This window comes from Pelophylax lessonae, assembly GCF_965119305.1.
Source record: "Pelophylax lessonae genome assembly, chromosome: 9".
In the NCBI taxonomy this organism is placed as follows: Eukaryota; Metazoa; Chordata; class Amphibia; order Anura; family Ranidae; genus Pelophylax; species Pelophylax lessonae.
The window spans coordinates 230943259-230964882 of NC_138776.1; the positions used below are offsets into that span (position 1 = coordinate 230943259).

At 44.8% G+C, this 21624-nt stretch overlaps 5 protein-coding genes across 5 annotated transcripts; 3 read left to right on the forward strand and 2 right to left on the reverse strand.

Moving 5' to 3' along the window:
- Positions 1 to 353: 353 nt before the first annotated feature.
- LOC309564735 (histone H1B-like) lies at positions 354 to 998 on the forward strand (the record flags this gene model as incomplete). Its single annotated transcript, XM_082269418.1, has 1 exon — positions 354 to 998. One exon carries the CDS (start codon positions 354 to 356, stop codon positions 996 to 998), a length of 645 nt encoding a protein of 214 aa, XP_082125544.1.
- A 3932-nt stretch (positions 999 to 4930) lies between these two features.
- On the reverse strand, positions 4931 to 5346 carry LOC309564753 (histone H3.2; the record flags this gene model as incomplete). Its single annotated transcript, XM_082269435.1, has 1 exon — positions 4931 to 5346. The coding sequence occupies exon 1, from the start codon at positions 5339 to 5341 to the stop codon at positions 4931 to 4933; it is 411 nt and encodes a 136-aa protein (XP_082125561.1). The 5' UTR covers positions 5342 to 5346.
- A 2914-nt stretch (positions 5347 to 8260) lies between these two features.
- On the forward strand, positions 8261 to 8572 carry LOC309564821 (histone H4; the record flags this gene model as incomplete). Its single annotated transcript, XM_082269504.1, has 1 exon — positions 8261 to 8572. The coding sequence occupies one exon, from the start codon at positions 8261 to 8263 to the stop codon at positions 8570 to 8572; it is 312 nt and encodes a 103-aa protein (XP_082125630.1).
- A 1409-nt stretch (positions 8573 to 9981) lies between these two features.
- On the reverse strand, positions 9982 to 10374 carry LOC309564778 (histone H2A type 1-like; the record flags this gene model as incomplete). Its single annotated transcript, XM_082269460.1, has 1 exon — positions 9982 to 10374. The coding sequence occupies one exon, from the start codon at positions 10372 to 10374 to the stop codon at positions 9982 to 9984; it is 393 nt and encodes a 130-aa protein (XP_082125586.1).
- A 324-nt stretch (positions 10375 to 10698) lies between these two features.
- LOC309564801 (histone H2B 1.1) lies at positions 10699 to 11079 on the forward strand (the record flags this gene model as incomplete). Its single annotated transcript, XM_082269483.1, has 1 exon — positions 10699 to 11079. The coding sequence occupies one exon, from the start codon at positions 10699 to 10701 to the stop codon at positions 11077 to 11079; it is 381 nt and encodes a 126-aa protein (XP_082125609.1).
- Positions 11080 to 21624: the final 10545 nt, after the last annotated feature.

Genomic DNA, 21624 nt, shown 5'->3' on the forward strand with positions numbered 1-21624 from the left:
TCAGGAGGATGGAGGTGTTTGCAGCCTCTGTGTTCAGCCTCCTCAGCAGCTCCTGACAGCTGTAAGTGACCCCCGATAAGTGACAGTCCAGTGAGCAGATCGGGTCCCCGATGAAGATCGGACAGCGTTCTATTTCACATAAAAGTCGGTTTTCTATCTACTGGGGAAACACAACAAGAGAGAGAAGATTCTCCAACTACTCCATGATACTGAGTGGGCGTGTCTGATGTGTAACCAATAGCAGAGCAGGAGGATTGTTGTGTACCGACCAATAGCAGTGCAGGACGTTTAACTATATAATCCCAGAAGAGGTGAGTGGGGAAGTTTATCTGTCCAATAGACTTTCTAGAATCATGTCTGAGACTGAGAGCGCCCCAGCCGCCGCTCCTCCAGCGGAGCCCGCCGCCAAGAAGAAGGCGACTAAGAAGGCGGCAGCCGGAGGAGGGAAGAAAGGCAGCAAGAAGCCGTCCGGTCCCAGCGTGTCCGATCTCATCGTCACAGCCGTGGCCGCTTCCAAGGAGCGCAGCGGGGTCTCCCTGGCCGCCCTCAAGAAGCTCCTGGCCGCCTCAGGATACGATGTGGAGAAGAACAACAACCGCCTCAAGGTCGCCATCAGGGCGCTGGTGACTAAGGGGAGCCTCGTCCAGGTGAAAGGACATGGAGCCTCTGGATCCTTCAAGATCAACAAGAAGCAGCAAGAGGGCGACAAGGCCAAGAAAGCCCCCAAAAAGAAGCCATCAGCTGCGGCCAAAAAGCCAGCCAAGTCCCCTAAGAAACCGGCGGCCAAGTCCCCCAAGAAGGCAGTAAAATCCCCCAAGAAGTCGGCCAAGAGCCCCAAGAAACCGGCAAAGGCTGCAGCTGCCAAGAAGGTGACAAAGAGCCCCAAGAAGCCCAAAGCTGCACCCAAGCCCAAAAAAGCCGCCAAGAGTCCGGCTAAGAAGGCGGCCAAACCCAAGGCAGCAGCCAAGCCCAAGAAGGCCGCTCCGAAGAAGAAATAAATCCAAGCAGCCGGAGGCCTCCTTCATCTACACCCCCCAAAGGCTCTTCTCAGAGCCACCCACCTCCTCCTAACAGAGCTACACATACCTACCTACACCCACCTCCTCCTAACTGAGCCACACATACCTACCTACACCCACCTCCTCCTAACTGAGCCACACATACCTACCTACACCCACCTCCTCCTAACTGAGCCACACATACCTACCTACACCCACCTCCTCCTAACAGAGCTACACATACCTACCTACACCCACCTCCTCCTAACAGAGCCACACATACCTACCTACACCCACCTCCTCCTAACAGAGCTACACATACCTACCTACACCCACCTCCTCCTAACTGAGCCACACATACCTACCTACACCCACCTCCTCCTAACTGAGCCACACATACCTACCTACACCCACCTCCTCCTAACTGAGCCACACATACCTACCTACACCCACCTCCTCCTAACTGAGCCACACATACCTACCTACACCCACCTCCTCCTAACTGAGCCACACATACCTACCTACACCCACCTCCTCCTAACTGAGCCACACATACCTACCTACACCCACCTCCTCCTAACTGAGCCACACATACCTACCTACACCCACCTCCTCCTAACTGAGCCACACATACCTACCTACACCCACCTCCTCCTAACTGAGCCACACATACCTACCTACACCCACCTCCTCCTAACAGAGCCACACATACCTACCTACACCCACCTCCTCCTAACAGAGCTACACATACCTGCCTACACCCACCTCCTCCTAACAGAGCCACACATACCTACCTACACCCACATCATCCTAACAGAGCCACACATACCTACCTACACCCACCTCCTCCTAACAGAGCCACACATACCTACCTACACCCACCTCCTCCTAACAGAGCTACACATACCTACCTACACTCACCTCCTCCTAACAGAGCCACACATACCTACACCCACCTCCTCCTAACAGAGCCACACATACCTACCTACACCCACCTCCTCCTAACTGAGCCACACATACCTACCTACACCCACCTCCTCCTAACTGAGCCACACATACCTACCTACACCCACCTCCTCCTAACTGAGCCACACATACCTACCTACACCCACCTCCTCCTAACAGAGCTACACATACCTACCTACACCCACCTCCTCCTAACAGAGCCACACATACCTACCTACACCCACCTCCTCCTAACAGAGCTACACATACCTGCCTACACCCACCTCCTCCTAACAGAGCCACACATACCTACCTACACCCACCTCCTCCTAACAGAGCTACACATACCTACCTACACCCACCTCCTCCTAACTGAGCCACACATACCTACCTACACCCACCTCCTCCTAACTGAGCCACACATACCTACCTACACCCACCTCCTCCTAACTGAGCCACACATACCTACCTACACCCACCTCCTCCTAACTGAGCCACACATACCTACCTACACCCACCTCCTCCTAACTGAGCCACACATACCTACCTACACCCACCTCCTCCTAACTGAGCCACACATACCTACCTACACCCACCTCCTCCTAACAGAGCCACACATACCTACCTACACCCACCTCCTCCTAACAGAGCTACACATACCTGCCTACACCCACCTCCTCCTAACAGAGCCACACATACCTACCTACACCCACCTCCTCCTAACTGAGCCACACATACCTACCTACACCCACCTCCTCCTAACAGAGCCACACCTACCTACCTACACCCACCTCCTCCTAACAGAGCCACACATACCTACCTACACCCACCTCCTCCTAACAGAGCCACACATACCTACCTACACCCACCTCCTCCTAACAGAGCCACACCTACCTACCTACACCCACCTCCTCCTAACTGAGCCACACATACCTACCTACACCCACCTCCTCCTAACAGAGCCACACCTACCTACCTACACCCACCTCCTCCTAACAGAGCCACACATACCTACCTACACCCACCTCCTCCTAACAGAGCCACACATACCTACCTACACCCACCTCCTCCTAACAGAGCTACACATACCTGCCTACACCCACCTCCTCCTAACAGAGCCACACATACCTACCTACACCCACCTCCTCCTAACTGAGCCACACATACCTACCTACACCCACCTCCTCCTAACAGAGCCACACATACCTACCTACACCCACCTCCTCCTAACAGAGCTACACATACCTGCCTACACCCACCTCCTCCTAACAGAGCCACACATACCTACCTACACCCACCTCCTCCTAACAGAGCCACACATACCTACCTACACCCACCTCCTCCTAACAGAGCTACACATACCTACCTACACTCACCTCCTCCTAACAGAGCCACACATACCTACACCCACCTCCTCCTAACAGAGCCACACATACCTACCTACACCCACCTCCTCCTAACAGAGCCACACATACCTACCTACACCCACCTCCTCCTAACAGAGCCACACATACCTACCTACACTCACCTCCTCCTAACAGAGCCACACATACCTACCTACACCCACCTCCTCCTAACAGAGCCACACATACCTACCTACACCCACCTCCTCCTAACAGAGCCACACATACCTACCTACACCCACCTCCTCCTAACAGAGCCACACATACCTACCTACACTCACCTCCTCCTAACAGAGCCACACATACCTACCTACACCCACATCATCCTAACAGAGCCACACATACCTACCTACACCCACGGCACACAGTGCTCCGCATCTCTTCTACACATCTAATAGCACACAGACATCAGAGATGGGCGCTGATCAATATTTCCTCTTCTAGATCATTCACTTGTTTTAGTATGTAAAAGTTTAAAGGAGAATCATTCTAATGATCGGGAGATCTCATCCTCCGCTCATCTTACAATGATTAGGAAGTCTCCTGTGTTGAGAATGTTATAACTTTTTGAGAAGATAAATCTGTATGATTACCTAAAAGCTCCTATTGGCTGATATATATATAATTTATATTCAATTGCCTGCCAATATTTTAATGGTTTAAAATATTTGCAGTAACAGTGGAACCCCCAACATGGGCGTCGTGCGATAATAAGTAAAGAGAAACTACTGCTCGTAATCCCCCCCCCCCCCCCCCCCTATCCTCATATCCGTACACAATAGTGCTGAGTGAGGGATGGGCAGGAAAATGAATCTCCATACAGATGAATTGTTTTCCTCTCCAATCCCGGATGTATTCTTCCCTGTAATGTGTCCGTGTGTGATCTCCTGTGATGACACAGTTCTAGTATGGGGGGAGGGGAGATAGAGGAAAATCCCTCCTGATCCCCATAGTGACATCTCCATGTGGACTGTGTAAGGTTTACCCCCCTCCCCCCACAAATTAAATGGGCTGATTGGTCATCAGCTCTCTAAGCACGATTCCTAATGACTCGAAATCGATTCCATTGTTTGAAATAAGAAATTATTACGTTTCTAGAAAATGCAACTATGTGTCTCCTGAGAGAATGGGAACCAAAGAGACAAAGATTGTTTAATCTGTTCCTAGGAAAGTGTGTTTTACCGTTAAATATTGTAACATTGTATCTATTAGGGAAGATATAGAGGAAGTGTGAATTGTGTTACAGATGAGTTCAATTGTATTTATTACAATAAATCGGCAAGAGAAAGGATGTCCCTTCTAGATGAGAAATGGGAATGTTTTCTGTGTAATTATATTAGAGGTGAGCTTTACTTCCACACTGAGCTTCGGAGCGCAGAGAAGGGAGAGAAAAGAAAGATGTGGTGAAGGTGATCCCGGGGAATGTATAGGAATGTAGTAGCCGGTATTTTCCAGCATGTAGTCGGTGTGATGAGGTAGTATATATATATAGAGCTCTGTATATAGGAGGATGTGGTGGCTCTGAAAAGAGCCTTTGTGTTGGGATGATGGGAGTAGTAGTAGGAGTGGTGGTGCCCTCCCCTTCTATGCCCTCTCTCCGCGGATGCGGCGTGCCAGCTGTATGTCTTTGGGCATGATGGTGACTCTCTTGGCGTGGATGGCGCAGAGGTTGGTGTCCTCGAAGAGTCCGACGAGATAAGCCTCTGAAGCCTCTTGCAGAGCCATGACGGCGGAGCTCTGGAAGCGCAGGTCGGTCTTGAAGTCCTGGGCGATCTCTCGGACGAGGCGCTGGAAGGGCAGCTTGCGGATGAGCAGCTCGGTGGATTTCTGGTAGCGGCGGATCTCTCGGAGAGCCACGGTGCCGGGCCTGTAGCGGTGAGGCTTCTTGACTCCGCCGGTGGCCGGGGCGCTCTTGCGGGCGGCTTTGGTGGCCAGCTGCTTGCGGGGAGCTTTCCCTCCGGTGGACTTCCGGGCGGTCTGCTTGGTTCTCGCCATCTTTACTCAACTCTCTGCTGGAACAGTGAATGTGAGGCATTGCCGCTCTGCGGAGCCATTTATACACAGCACTGCCTTCCGATTGGACAAGTAACTCACACGCCTTTCAATGATTGGTTTTCTTAAAAAAAGCGGCATTTTTAAAATGCCCGCCAAAATCTGCACGTTATCTTTGTAAGTAGAGTCACCATCTTTGTGTGGGATGGGGGAGGGGAGTTACTTTACATCATACAAGCGATCTCTATTCTCAAAAAGAGAAAACATTCATCAGACATATCTTTATAGATTTAGGAATTATAGACTGTGAGAATGGACTGGCGGTAGATCTCTACCTTTCTATATGATGGGAAATAAAGGATTCCATGTTTCATTATCAGATCTGTGTAGGATCATGGAACTGACCTCTATCAGACATGTAGCAGTTATAGATTTCCTCATATTAAAACTAGAATAAGAAAAAAGTGAAATGACTGGTAGAAATCATGGCACTGCCAGATATGTACAATGAATCAATAACACAAATATTTCATGTCTGAAGAAGCAGATCTGTCCCCTCTTAGAAACATTGTAAACATGTTGCTGGTTTCTAGTTACAAAGTAAATGAAATTCTCTTCGGAGTATTGAATGGCTGAGGGTCCTTTCTATCAGTTTCCTTCCTGCCAAATGAGAAAATATTCATCAGAAATATGATATAAAATAAAAAAGATCGGAGATTCCTAATCGGTGTAAGAATTAGAAGATCTGAGATTGGACAGTTTTTCTCCATAATACAGTAAATGAGATGACAGAAAATCCTCCTCCGATCTCACTGATCTGATTATTCCGTTCTTAGTGAATAACAAGTAGAAAGTTGACTTGCACAGCTTATTCCATCCAGCACAATTCTGTACTAACATGGAGGGACAGATCTCTGAGCAGACAATGAATCGTCCCCCCAGCATTGCCCTCCCTGCTCCGGGCAGATCTGGGATCAGTCGGTGTCATTGTTTCCAGATGGATCAGCGCTCAGGAAGTTTTCTATCAGATCCATTTGAATGAAATTGAACTAAACTGCTCCAATGTATTCTCTATGGAGGAGAAACACTGACACCTGCTGGTAAAAAGAGGAATGACTTCCGTGCGGGGATCTGTGAAGAGATACAATGTAATTTCATGGCTTCCTTTCCGAATCCATAGGAACAGAATAAAACGGATTAGTGTGTGCAGTTTGATAACAGAATTACAATTCATAGCTGAAGATCTGAGGAAATGGCATCCAGACTGCAAAATTTATCGGATTATTTTGCATGTTTTTTTTGTGTCAGATAAAACCTTTAGAAGTCGGCAGATGAGGGATCGCTCGGTGCGATCATTATTTCTAGATGTCCCATGTGGATCAGTATTAAATCCTAACACCTATTGCTGAATTCCCCTTTCAATCAAATCCCTGTGTAATAATTATAATAGGTGTGCCGCTACTGCACCTTTCACACATAGATAGATAGATTTTCTATCTATCTATCTATCTATCTATCTATCTATCTATCTATCTATCTATCTATCTATCTATCTATCTATCTGTCTATCATCTTATGTGGATCTAAGATCGATCTGTAATGAATGATCAATTTGTCTATACAGTGGTACACCTCTAATTAAACAAGTAGGCTAAAAGATCTGATTGCTGAGAATGGGGCATGTTTGATCCAGGGTGTATTGCTGCAGAATAACACATTAACTGATACAGTGCAATGATGTGGTGAGATTGGTTGGTGTATGAGCACTGAGGGATGGAATTGGTTTGTACCCCTCTGGTTATGTGCAGCAGCTGTGCAGGGTCCTATCCCATTCTAATAGAAGATGATGAGAGATCCGGGATTCTGGAGACATAATACATTGTGTGACATCTCATCTGTTCCAGGACTCTGGGGGAACATGACTTGTGAGAGATCAGCAAAGGGTTCTAGATGTCACAATCTATCCGTGCAGTGTATGACCTGAAGGAACCCAGAGCCGAGCGTTCATTGTGGGGACTTTATATAGTAATCTGGATAGGAAGGTCACCAGTGGAAGGTGTTAGAACATCTGTTATAAACAGGAGGATGGATTGAGGGGAGAACTTTATATGCAGGAAGCGTTAATGGTCTATGAAGTCTTCTCTGGTCAAAATATGTAATAAAAAGTCGGCTAAACGATTGTGATACTTATTGGGAAGGAAATGGATTTCTAGAAAATATTGGAAAACTGATAATTCTTCATAAGACAATTGGCTAAATGTTGGGGTGGTTGGAAGAATTTTAGTTTCCATATTGATGGAAAAAAAAGGGGGAGGGCAGTTGTATGGACATTTGAGTGCGCTCACATCTCTGGTATTCTTCTTTCTTTTTTCCGGTTGGGGTCATTTATCTAGGAGATCTGCACTCTACTAAAAGCTGGGAGGTATTATGTCTCGTTTTGGGTGGGGTGGGGGTGTTACAAATGCTGCATTTTATGGTATTTTTGCGATTTCTATGTACTTCATAATATATTATTTTATATATTCTTTTTTTATATTAGGATACTATTATATTTTATTCACTGAATGTGAATATTCCGATGTCTGAGTATGTAGTGAGGACATTTATTTGGAGGATCCTGGGTGACGTCAGAGACATGACCTCACCAGTAATGATGATCAGGTAACATCCAATGGTCACCCAAAAGGAGTGAAATGTTGTTCTTTCTATTGAACAAAGAGCATCATCGAGCGGGAAATTCAAATCACGGAACTGCTGAGGATTGGATGATTGAGAGCACAGAGAGGCGGACTTATTGTGACGTCTGGACGCGCCCTCCTCCAACCCCTCCCCCTTATTCTCCATCAGGTCCGCATATGCTGCATATAAAGCGAGGCTGGGTGCTTTTACTTCACATTCGTCTGATACAGGAAGAGCTTGGAGATGTCTGGTCGCGGTAAAGGAGGAAAGGGTCTGGGGAAAGGAGGCGCTAAGCGCCACAGGAAGGTGCTCCGGGACAACATCCAGGGCATCACCAAACCCGCCATCCGACGTTTGGCCCGCAGAGGGGGTGTCAAGCGCATCTCCGGTCTCATCTATGAGGAGACCCGTGGAGTGCTCAAAGTCTTCCTAGAGAATGTCATCCGCGATGCCGTCACCTACACCGAGCACGCCAAGAGGAAGACCGTCACCGCCATGGATGTCGTCTATGCGCTCAAACGCCAGGGCCGCACTCTCTACGGATTCGGAGGCTAAACCCCAACATCCACCGACCCACTTCACCCCAACAAAGGTCCTTCTCAGGGCCACCCACCTTCTCCTACAAAGAGCTGTAACCATTTATTTCTCTTAGATCAACTTTTATCACGTCGGAATGAAAGCTTTTTAGCTAAACACATATTAATCCGATTGTACAACTTTATTTTACTTGGAATACAACAGATCGAAGCGATCTAGTGTTTATATTCTCTCCGCTTACAATATCGTTAGATCACTTTATTATTTTTCAGCTAGCTTGTTGAGACACCGATAAACCCCTTTCTTAGGCATTATTTCCAGTCACCTCACATTTCTTTATAGAAAAATTCGGGGTGGGATAAGGGGACAATAAATATCGCTCAGTGACATTTCTAGATGATCATTACTCTATTTTCTCATCATAAAGAAAGGTAGAAGTCATGTGACTGTCGTGTTCTGTGTATAGCGGTGGATTCCGAGCACTTGCAATAAAGGACATTTTTTGGTCAGTAATAATCCGGTCACCCCTCTCTAATCTGATTGAAATTAAAGTGTTGATGTTTTTCCAATCAAAGTTCTCCTCTGCTGATCTCAGTATTCAGGGTCGGATTTGGCGGTATAAAAGAAATGGATTTTTGTGTAACGATTTACACAATTCAGGCGGGTGAAATTTGAAATATTGGCCAATCAGAGTTGTGGGAGATCCCACAGCCAGCCACTAATGTCTTTCCTATGAGTACAAAGAAAGTGTGCGCTCCCTCTCCTTTCTCAGAGTAGAGGTCACGTGTTCAGTGACTTTCTAATCATCTCTACAGCAGGGCGGACTCTGAAGTATCAAACAACAAAACGGACGTTTATCAATGTATGGATTATCGTTGTGAAATAAAGGGACCGTTGATGAATGTTCCACAATAGAAGCTGCTGTATTATCGTGATGGTAGATGGGAAGTGTAAAGAGAATTGTGGCGGGAAACATGAAGATTGCAGCAATCAGAACTGTGAGATTCCATGAGAGATGACATGACAATGTATATTTGTGTTGCGGTGAGAGTGAAGGAGGGGGGGGGGGGGGATTGTTATTTCTAGAATGATTTGAAGTAAAGGATGGAGGAGAATGAAGAGGAGTCCCTGTAATGAGAGGACATTGCTCTATAAAAAGGGACACTGAAAGCGTTCCAATATAAACATCTATCATCATTTCTTATTACTGCCACGTGTCATCCTAAGACATTGTTCCCCCCCATGGGGAATCACACCTTCTAGTCATAGTAAGTATTTTATTTCCTACCTGGAAAATAAATGCAATCTTTCATTGTTACAATTAGATCTCCGAATAACAATGTAGATGTATGCAGCTCTATGTATGGATGGGTGGGTGGCTCTGAAAAGAGCCGTTGTGTTGGGTGACGTGGATGAACCGGTGGGGATTACTTGGTCTTGGCGGCCTTGTGGCTCTCGGTCTTCTTGGGCAGCAGCACGGCCTGGATGTTGGGTAGGACTCCTCCCTGGGCGATGGTGACGCCCCCGAGCAGCTTGTTGAGCTCCTCGTCGTTGCGGACTGCCAGCTGGAGGTGTCGGGGGATGATGCGGGTTTTCTTGTTGTCGCGGGCGGCGTTACCGGCCAGCTCGAGGATCTCAGCGGTGAGATACTCGAGGACGGCGGCCAGATAAACGGGAGCTCCGGCCCCAACCCGCTCGGCATAGTTACCCTTCCTGAGCAGACGGTGAACACGACCGACTGGGAACTGCAGACCAGCCCGGGATGATCGGGTCTTGGCCTTAGCCCGAACCTTTCCTCCTTGTTTGCCGCGGCCAGACATGTCTCTGTGATATTGGAGTTCTCAAAGAGATATGAATGGCTGCAGCCGCTCCCTTTCCTGTTATACTTTGAATGATATGACGTCTCGCTCTATGATTGGCCACGTTTGAAGCCAGCCAATGCTCTCTAGGTTTGCATCTAGACCAATCGGTAAACGAGGAAGGAAAGCATGACGTCACTCCCCATCACATGACCATGTCTTCCAATAGAAGAGTGAGGAGGAAGGAAGCTCATTTGCATAGGACAGCCTATATAAGCAGCACATGAGGGCGGCGCCAGTACACTTTCTCTTCTCAGAGCGGAGAAAACATTCTTATCCCTTATCATGCCTGAACCAGCCAAGTCCGCCCCGGCGCCCAAGAAGGGCTCCAAGAAAGCCGTGACCAAGAGCCAGAAGAAGGACGGCAAGAAGCGGAGGAAGAGCAGGAAGGAGAGTTATGCCATCTACGTCTACAAGGTGCTCAAGCAGGTCCACCCCGACACCGGCATCTCCTCCAAGGCCATGAGCATCATGAACTCCTTCGTCAATGACATCTTCGAGCGCATCGCCGGCGAAGCTTCCCGCCTGGCTCATTACAACAAGCGCTCCACCATCACCTCCCGGGAGATACAGACCGCTGTCCGCCTCCTCCTGCCCGGAGAGCTGGCCAAGCACGCCGTCTCCGAGGGCACCAAGGCTGTCACCAAGTACACCAGCGCCAAGTAATACCCCTCCCCCATCCATCACCCCAACAACACACAAAGGCTCTTCTAAGAGCCACCCACATACTACACAACCGAGCTGTCATACAATTTTTATGTATCGTACAATTTATTACTTTTACAAGTTTTAGCTCTTCGGATAATTTAAAATGAACTCAAAATAGCATCATTAATAATCTTGAGATGAGAAGTAGGTCGGTCAGACTGGAAGGGGAATGAATAAAACCTTCCTTCTAATCTCATCCTTCTTTATTGCGGAGATCGTCTCCCCTTTCTGGCTCTATACATTTCCTATTCCTCGCCTTGTACTGCACACACCCAACTGCTCTAATCACCTCTGCTGCATTGTTACAATGAGAGATTCTCCGCAATCTCCCGCCTTACATTGTTCCTTTATCTGGGAAGATCGTGAAGCTTTTATTCCGCAACACAATGGGGGATAGAAGCAAGAAAAGTGAAACATTATATCTGCTCAGTCATCTCAGATCGGCTAATCCGACACTGACAATTATTCATAGAAAATATCACTCTTTCCCGGACAGTCCCTTCAATTCCAGGAAATATATATGTAGAAATATTATTGTTCTGTTTTAAGGTTTGATTTTGCACATCAGAATACAGAAGTTGCTCTGTTATTGGATGTTTGTTATAGAGAACTATGAGAAGTCTACGGAACAAATATTTTCTAGGCTGAAAACGGAGATAAATCTCCTAATAAAATTCTTTGGATTCCTCATAAAGACATCGCTGCCTAAATAAGACTGATAATGAAACCGCTCACAGTTCTGATTGGCTCAGATCTGAAATAGCTATTTTCAAATTTCCCGCCTGAATTGTGAAAACGTTACAGAGAAATAATCAACCCCATTATAACACCAAATCCCACACTGAGATCATCAGAGGAGATATTTATCCGATAAATATCTTTAACACTTTATTTTCAGGCAGATTCGATTAATATGGAATAAACAGAAATAGAAATGAAAGATTATTAAATAATGTAAAACATTTCCATATGTTCAAAATGCAGAATCCCTACCCCCCCCCCCCACACACACACACTGCTACATACAGAACATGATAGTGAGATTACTTCTCTCATAGATCTCTACCTTTCTATGTGATTGGAAATAAAGTATTACATGTTTCATTATCAGATCTGTATATGATCGGGGAACTGGCCGATAATTAATGTTTCATTTTTCAGACATGACATGTAGCCGTTACGGATTTCCCCCCTACATCCTAAAATAAAGGAAAAGTGAAAGGGCTGGTAAAAATCTGTAGTTATCACAACACTGCCAGATAAATATATACAAATAATCAATAAACACAGTTTTTGTAACTAGATATCAGAAAAATGTTAACAATGTGTCTAAGTAAGTGAAATTCTCTGCAGAGTATTGAATGGCTGTGACCCCGCCCCTTCCATCAGTCTTCCATCAGGTCAGCTTTTTCTTATAAGCAAGAATGCAGGCCTTTTTTTTTTTTTTTTTACAGTAATATTGTATAAATATGAAATTGTTATGATGTGTGACAGATGAATGTTTTCTGTGTAATCTCCAAGGAAGAACGAGGAAACCGCAGTAAAGGAAGAATAGCGCCAAATATGAACAGGGAATGGATGAAGAGAGGATTTCTGTACAATTCACTGTTTCCTTCATTTCTATTACTTGTGCAAGTAAAGTCTTCTATTTATTGTTGTAGTCCCACCCCCTCCCCCATATAATGTGAAAAATAGAATTAGGGTAATGCAAATTTTCCTGACCCTACAACAGCTCCAGAATAGGTGGAAGGAAAATCAATCAATGTTGTCTCTATCAGATCATCACAAATATGTTTAAAAACAGCAAAATGTATTGCAGTTAGTGCTGAGCTCCGACTATGTCACCCCGGAGTCATCTACTGATCCATCAAACGGTTCTCTGCACCTTATCATTGGATTATGGGTCCCATATCCCAACAATGTGTCTAATCTAAAGGATGGAGGGCAATGGACACCAAGGAGATCACCTGCTTATCTAAACTCACATCAATTCAATGTGTTATATTAGACTTTAAAATCATATAAAAAAAAAAAACTTAATTGCTGTTAGGACTGACAGGTGTCATTATAGCACATTGTCCCCCCACCCGGATCACAATTTTCGGTGTCTAATTATACAATCAGATCTCCCACACATGTATGTCCGGCTCCTTCTTAGATAGAAGTGGGTGACTCTGAGAAGATCCGTTGGGTTTGGTAATTAAAAAAAAAAAAAAAAAAAAAAGATTGGGTTTACTTGGCGGGCTTGTGGCAGTAATATTCGATGATTTTACCGCTTTGGAGAAAATATTTGAAAGCTGAAAACCGACACAAGTGACGTCATTTTGGAGGAAGATGAACAGATCTATGAATAGAACTTCTACAATGTCGGCTTTAGCGGTATAATGCGGCTGAATCTTCCTAACGGCCAGTAGAATTATGGCGGGAGATTTAAATATAGCAACTCGGAGCCATCATAGGCGTGGTCTATTAATAGCAAATTGGGGAAATAATTTCTGGAAATATGGAGTACAATGTGTTCTGACATTGGAGCTCTATGTAGGTGTGCATGGTTTTGGTTGGAAGAGTTTAGCGGTGAGTAGACGATCAGCATAGAAAAGATTGGAAGTAAAAGAGATGAGAGAATGATGTCCTGTGATCACATTTCCCCTCATTACTATTCACCTGTATTACAAGTCTGAGTGCGATAAGAAGACAAAGTGTTTGCCTTTAGAGTGCACTTCATCTGACAGTAATAATACAATTTATCACATTAATAAAATATATCCTTATTTAAGAATAGGAATAAATGCTGCGTATGTCCGGCTCTTTGTACAGAGATGTGGGTGACATGTTTGTGAGGCTTCAATAAATATATAATAGTCATAATAATTTATTTCTATATATTCTATATTTTTTTGCGGAGATCATCTCCACTTTCTAGCCATTTCCTATTCATCTCCTTGTACTGCACACACCGAGGTGTTGTACCTGGAATGACCACAAGGTGGCAGAGGTTACTAAACTTTTATGCCTCACTCAAACATTGTTACAATAACAGATTCTCAACAATCTACCGCCATAAATTTGTTACTTTGTATTTAGGAAGATCGTGGAGCTTTTAACTCGCAACACAATGGGGAATAGAAGCAAGAAAAACGAAACATTGTATCTACTCGGTCAGCCCAGTCAAATCTTTGTCTATCTGTATCTATTTAATGAATAAGCAACAGATCATTGTACATAGCTAAATCAATGAGCTGCCTGATATGTAAATGACAAAAATATGTACAAAGTATCTGCTACATACAAATCTGATTACAATAATATCACCTCGGATAACAGTCCTTTATATAAGTTAGAAGTAGAAAATTGTTTCACTGAAATGTTTAGCTCATTTATTGGTGAAGTTACATATAATCTCCAATCCTGGACCCCCCCATCGTTCCATAACTTCCGAACATCACATAACTTCGGAGCTGAAAAACGAACGTCATTAAAGTCTCTGGGAACAAGGCTGGGAAAATAAAAAAAATAAAAAGTGCTCTTTTTTAAATGTATTATAATTTATGTTTTTTTGTTTTTTTGTTTTTGTTTTTTTTTTAGTTAGGGTTTTAAGTGTTACAGAGTAAATATGGAAATTTGAATTTAGTCAACTAGAGCAATAAAACCCCCGAAAAGCACAAGAAAAGAGATTAATGACCTGAAAATTATACAAAAATCACCCCCCCCCCCCCCCCCCACACACACACACACACACACAAATGTGTCCAAAGATCAAGTTTGCCCCTTTCGAGAAGGTTCACCCACCAAGCAATGAAATCTTCAACAAGTGGTGTTTGCTGCTCAAATATTGTCTATAAACTAACACATTATTGGTTCAAACAGTATATTGCTGCTAACATTAACCACTTAATAGAGATGGCCTTGCGGTTCGCCCGGCGGTCGGTTCACGGCAAATTTTGCTTGTTCGCTACCCGACAAATTTGCAAACACATGGCGTAGTTTGCGACGGCCATATTAGTTTACATTGGGGAGAACTTTGACCCATGACACAGCCGTCAGGTGGAACAGGACAGCCAATTGAAACATTTCAGCACATGGACAGTCCCCCTACCCTATAAATAGACCTGACCTGGCGGCCATTTCACGTTCCTCTTTTTGCCAGTGTAGGGAGAGGTCTGCTGTGCTCATCAGTGAGAGTTTGCTAGACACATATAGCACTGTGAAGATCCACAAAAGTCCTTTTCAGGGCTGGTATTTCCGTATAGGCCTTCTACAGTCTCTTTTCAGGTTAGGGACAGGTATCCAGGGGTTGCTTTAGGGGTAGTTAGAGATTGGCTGCAGTCACACAAATTGCTATGTTAATGTCCACAATAGTGCTTTTCAGGGCTGGTATATCGGTATAGGTCCAGTCTTTCTTCAGTATAGGGACATGTTATCCAGTCTGTGCTGTAGGGGCAGTTAGAGATCGTCATCTGCAGTGACACAAATCGCTCTGTTAATGTCCACAAAAGTCATTTAAAGTGCTGCAATGTCGGTATAGGGTCTATTACAGTCTCTTTAGTATTGGGGGCAGGTATCCAGTCTGTGCTGTAGGGGCAGTTAGAGATCGTCAGCAGTGACACAAATTGCTCTGTTAATGTCCACAACAGTCATTTAAAGGGCTGCAATTTTTTTGGTATTGCTGTGCAGTGCACTAAAAAGGGGGTGGGGGAGGGGGGTTAATCTACAGTATAATATACTTTGTAGAAAGCATATTATAGTGGATTAGTAGTAGTATTGTGCACTGTGCAGCATTGTGACAGGTGTGCTGACTGAGCATTGCTGCAGCAATACTACACACAGTGACAAACTCCCTAGCCAATTATTTGTAGAACTGGTGTGATAGACCAGTGGCCCCCCAATACCACATATTGAAGTGGGGTGTTATCTGAGTATACTTTTACAAGTGCATTTGTGTCCTGCAACAATATTGCCTCTTTTGCTGAGTTAAGTCTGATACACACAGCGATAAACTCCCTGACCATTTTTTTCAACAACTGGTGTGATAGACCAGTGGCCCCACAATACCACATATTGAAGTGGGGTGTTTTTTAACAGTATACTTTTCTAAGAGTGTACTTTAGTCCTGCAAAAAATTGTCCTCTCTTGCTGTGTTGACTGTGCTACACAAAGTGACAACAGTTACTGGCCAATTATTTGTAGAACTGGTGTGATAGATACCCCAATACCACATATTGAAGTGGGGTGTTATCTACCTTTTTCCAGATATAATGCAATTCTCTAGAGACTTTTGTCACAGGGTAATTAAAAAACATGACAGGCAGAGGAAGAGACAGAGATGTATGCAGGGGTGGTAGTGGTAGGGCAGGAGCAATAGGCCGGAGCCTAACTGTGAAGTTTCAAAAGGCGCGTGCAATTACGGCAAAGGACGCACCAGACTTGGTTGAGTGGGTCACTCAGCCTTCCTCTTCTGCACCCTCCTCATCCTCTCTATCTGCACCCTCTTCACGCTCTGCTGTGTGCACCCCCAAAGACACCACCACCACATACCCTCCACTTGAGTCACTGGAATTATTTTCCAATCCATCACAAGACGTTTGCGATGCACAGCCATTGTTGGCATTGGATCAGGAAGAGGAGGTAGCAACAGCCGCCACTCAGCAGTCTGACGACAGTACCCAGATCAGCCCAAGGAGGTTGGTCCCCGCTGTTGCTGCCTACTCAGAGATCTTGAATGTTAGTAGTGGGGAAGGTGACGTGGATGATGACGAGCCTATGGACATCACGTGGGAGTCCACAAGAGAGAAAGAGGAAGGGAGTTCAGAGGGGGAGACGGGCCGGCAGATAGGGAGGAGAGGCAGGCAGAATTTGCATTGCACAAGAGGTAGAAAGCAGACTGCAAATGTATCAGGAGTGAGCCATCAACCATGTACAGTCACATCTGGCATTAGCAGGACGCCGGCACATGGCTCCGCAGTGTGGGTTTTTTTTAATGTGTCCGTTGCTGACAACAGTGTTGTCATCTGCAGCCTTTGCAGTCCATGCATAAGTCGCGGTAAGCCCAACACTCACCTAGGGACCACCGCCTTAAGAAGGCACCTGAACTCCCATAACCGAGCCCAGTGGGAGCAACACCATCAGAACCCACAAAGCAACACTCCAGGCTCTCATCGTCCAGCCCCTTCTCCTTCTCATCTCTCCTCACATTTGCCCTCCACTCCCCCTTCCATGATGCCGTCATCACGTTGTTCTGGAAAAAGGCAGGCTTCTGTGGTCCAAATGTTGGAGCGGAAATAAATAATGATGCCGGATAACCCTCTTGCCCAACGTTTGACTGCTGGCTTGTCGGAACTGATAGCCCGCAAACTACTGCCATATCAACTGTGGGACTCGGAGGCCTTTTGTAAATTTGTGGCCATTGGAACAACACAATGGGAGGTCCCAAGCAGGAAATATTTCTCGCAAAAGGGCATTCCAGAGCTGTATGGCCATGTTCAGCGGCAAGTGAATATATCTCTGGCACACAGTGTTGGTGCCAAGATACATCTGACCACAGACACATGGTCTAACAATGGTCTGTCAGTTAAACCCATGTGAGCTAATTTTTGGAGCCTATACAGGCCAACACTTACTTCTGTATACTGTGCATGCCTACTGTACCTCTAGCCATCAAATACTAAGTTATTTGCTGTCAGTTCAAACCATGTGAGCTAATTTTTTTGGAGCCTATACAGGCCGACACTTACTTCTGTATACTGTGAATGCCTACTGTACCTCTAGCCATCAAATACTAAGTTCTTTGCTGTCAGTTAAACCCATGTGGGCTAATTTTTGGGGCCTTTTATGGCCGACACTTACTTCTTTTTTTTTTTCCAAACAGATTTTTATTGGTTTTAAACAGCAGATACAAGAAATGCATTCAAGGTGTCAAAAGACACAACAGAAAAAATAAATTTACATAAACAACAAGTAATACAAGGTATTGTTATTCGAGAGATATAGTCAGAAACAATTAACACTCATTTATCATTCCAAGTGATCCATGGTTCCCAGTGTTTGGTATGTGTCCTAAGAGAATGGGACTGTAATGCTAGTGATTTCTTAAATTCAAACGTGAGTGTCACTGAGGCTACAACCTCCAATAGGTTTGGTGCTTCTTTTTTTTTTTCCATCTCCTAGTAATGGTGGCCCTAGCGGCCAGCAAAATGTGTGAAACAACCCATCTGACCTTACTAGGAAGCAGATCGATGGCCAGGGTATTGAGTGCCAAAGCCGGATTTAGCTTAATGGGCGATTGTGTTACAGAGGAGATGAGGCCAAAGACCTGGTTCCAGAAGCTTGTAAGGTTTTTACATGTCCACAAGATGTGGTATAAGTTGCCAACCTGGCCACACCCTCGCCAGCAGAGCGGGGAGTGTGCTGGGTAGAATTGAGACAGCCTATATGGTGTAAGGTACCAGCGGGAGAGAATTTTCTACGACAGTTCCCAGTGGTTGGTGCATTTCGACACCCCGTACGAGTGCCGGAAGGTGTGGGTCCACTGTTGTGGTGAGAAAGGTCGTTGGAGGTCGCCCTCCCACTTAATCATGGGATTTCATTTTTGAAAAGTTTTTTTTGTCATGGAATATGTTATAGAAGAAGGTGATGCCTTTTATCGACCCAGGAGGGGTTGTGAGGAACTGGTATACTGGGTATGGAATAGTGATGGGTGCTGGTGGGTTTTTAGTCAGGAACGTGGAGATACGAGTGTAAGTCTATAGTTCCGAACGAGGGATTTGGTATTGTTGAGTGAGGGAAGTAAATGGTTTCAGTCGATGTCGCTAAAGAGGTCGTCAATCCAGTGGATGTCACTGTCCTTCCATTTTAGGGTAGATAGACATGGGATCAAGATGTCTAGTAGTCGGATAGGTAGTCTTTGTTTACAATGGGCATCTCCTACATTTGTGTGTTTATGTAGTTCCCTCCAGGCTGCGATGGCGATTCTCATTGTAATCAACAAGTCTGGCATGTTTTGAGGTTTCCAATTGTCTGCTAGTAGTAAATGGTGCTCACCATTTGCTTCGTAATGGGCTCACCACACGCTGGCGGCCTGGACCCCGGAGTGAGGGGGCGGGTAGTGGAAGCCCGCTTTGTCCAGTAAGCGACGCTGGGGACTACCTGTTCACAGTGTGTTCCCATTGGGGGGGACAGGTACTCCTCTTTTCATCTTCCCACTCCGTTCGGGTTCTAGGTCCGCCCTCGCCCATGGTTTATTGAGGTACTACTCTTACTGGTATGCCTATAATGCAATTATGGTTGGGGGTTCCCTATGTTAGGGGCTCTCAACATGCCTTTTTTTGCTCATTGACAATTTTTCCTGTATTTGCACATTTGAAGCTGATGTTAATGCTTCTGTTTATGTAATCACGGCCTTACCCAATACTTTGTTATTACTGTATTATCTGAAAAACTTTCAATAAAAATTGATGTTTAAAAAAAAAAGAAGGCCCTTGAGCACCAGTGCAAATGAAACGCCCACAAAATTACCCCATTTAGCAAAGTAAACACCCAAACGTATATTCTGTTAAGCATAATGAGTCTTTTGAACATGTAATTTCTTTTCAAGTTTTTGGAAAATATGAAAAGAAAATTAAAGTGCATTTTTTTTACACAAAGTTGTTCATTTATAACAGGGATCCTCAAACGATGGCCCTCCAGCTGTTGCGGAACTACATGTCCCATGAAGCATTGTAAAACTCTGATATTCACAGACATGACTAGGCATGATGGGAATTGTAGTTCCTAAACAACTGGATGGCCATAGTTTGAAGACCCCTGATTTATAAGATATTTCAAACACATAGTATGCACATAGCAAAAATGACACCCCAAAATACATTGTGCTAATCCTCCTGAGTCTCGGCTCTCCCTCTATCTGTCTATTATATATTTTTTCCCCTAAATTGGGGGATAGTCTGTGTTGGTACGTGTGAGATCCACCTTTCCAAGTTTTTGGGGTTCATCTCATACTTCTGAAGATTTGAGGGTGCTGCCTGTTCCATACTCCCCCTACTCCTCATCCAGCGTTTTAGGGGTACAAACAATAGTAATTGGGGCCTAGTGTGGTTGTGTACGTGTGAGATACATACACTTTTTTGGATCATATTTTCTATTCCGCTATTTAATCAAAAACCTTTGGAGATCAGTTAAATTGGGGGATAGTCTGTTTTGGTACGTGTGAGATCCACCTTTCCAAGTTTTTGGGGTTCATCTCATACTTCTGAAGATTTGAGGGTGCTGCCTGTTCCATACTCCCCCTACTCCTCATCCAGCCTTTTAGGGGTACAAACAATAGTAATTGGGGCCTAGTGTGGTTGTGTACGTGTGAGATACATACACTTTTTTGGATCATATTTTCTATTCCGCTATTTAATCAAAAACCTTTTGGGATCAGTTAAATTGGGGGATAGTCTGTGTTGGTACGTGTGAGATCCACCTTTCCAAGTTTTTGGGGTTCATCTCATACTTCTGAAGATTTGAGGGTGCTGCCTGTTCCATACTCCCCCTACTCCTCATCCAGCCTTTTAGGGGTACAAACAATAGTAATTGGGGCCTAGTGTGGTTGTGTACGTGTGAGATACATACACTTTTTTGGATTATATTTTCTATTCCGCTATTTAATCAAAAACCTTTGGGGATCAGTTAAATTGGGGGATAGTCTGTGTTGGTACGTGTGAGATCCACCTTTCCAAGTTTTTGGGGTTCATCTCATACTTCTGAAGATTTGAGGGTGCTGCCTGTTCCATACTCCCCCTACTCCTCATCCAGCCTTTTAGGGGTACAAACAATAGTAATTGGGGCCTAGTGTGGTTGTGTACGTGTGAGATACATACACTTTTTTGGATTATATTTTCTATTCCGCTATTTAATCAAAAACCTTTGGGGATCAGATAAATTGGGGGATAGTCTGTGTTGGTACGTGTGAGATCCACCTTTCCAAGTTTTTGGGGTTCATCTCATACTTCTGAAGATTTGAGGGTGCTGCCCAGGACTGGGAGGTGAGTTGAATGCCCAAATATGTCATGGAAGAACTGGGTGCCCAGGAGAAGGGGGGCATGTTTTTGCTGAAAAAAAACTTTTTTGAAAAGGAGCTTTTATTCCACAACACAATGGAGGATAGAAGCAAGAAAAGTGAAACATTGTATCTGCTCAATCATCTCAGATCGGCTAATCCGACACTGAAAATTATTCATAGAAAATATCACTCTTTCCGGGACTGTCCCTTCACTTCCAGGAAATATATATGTAGAAATATTATTGTTCTGTTTTAAGGTTTGATTTTGCACATCAGAATACAGAATTTGCTCTGTTATAGAGATAGTTTGTTATAGAGATCTATAAAAAGTCTATGGAACAAATCTTTTCTGGGCTGAAAACCGAGAAAAATCTCTGAATACAATTCTTTGGATTCCTCATAAAGACATCGCTGACCAATGAAGGCTGATAATGAAACCGCTCACAGTTCTGATTGGCTCAGAT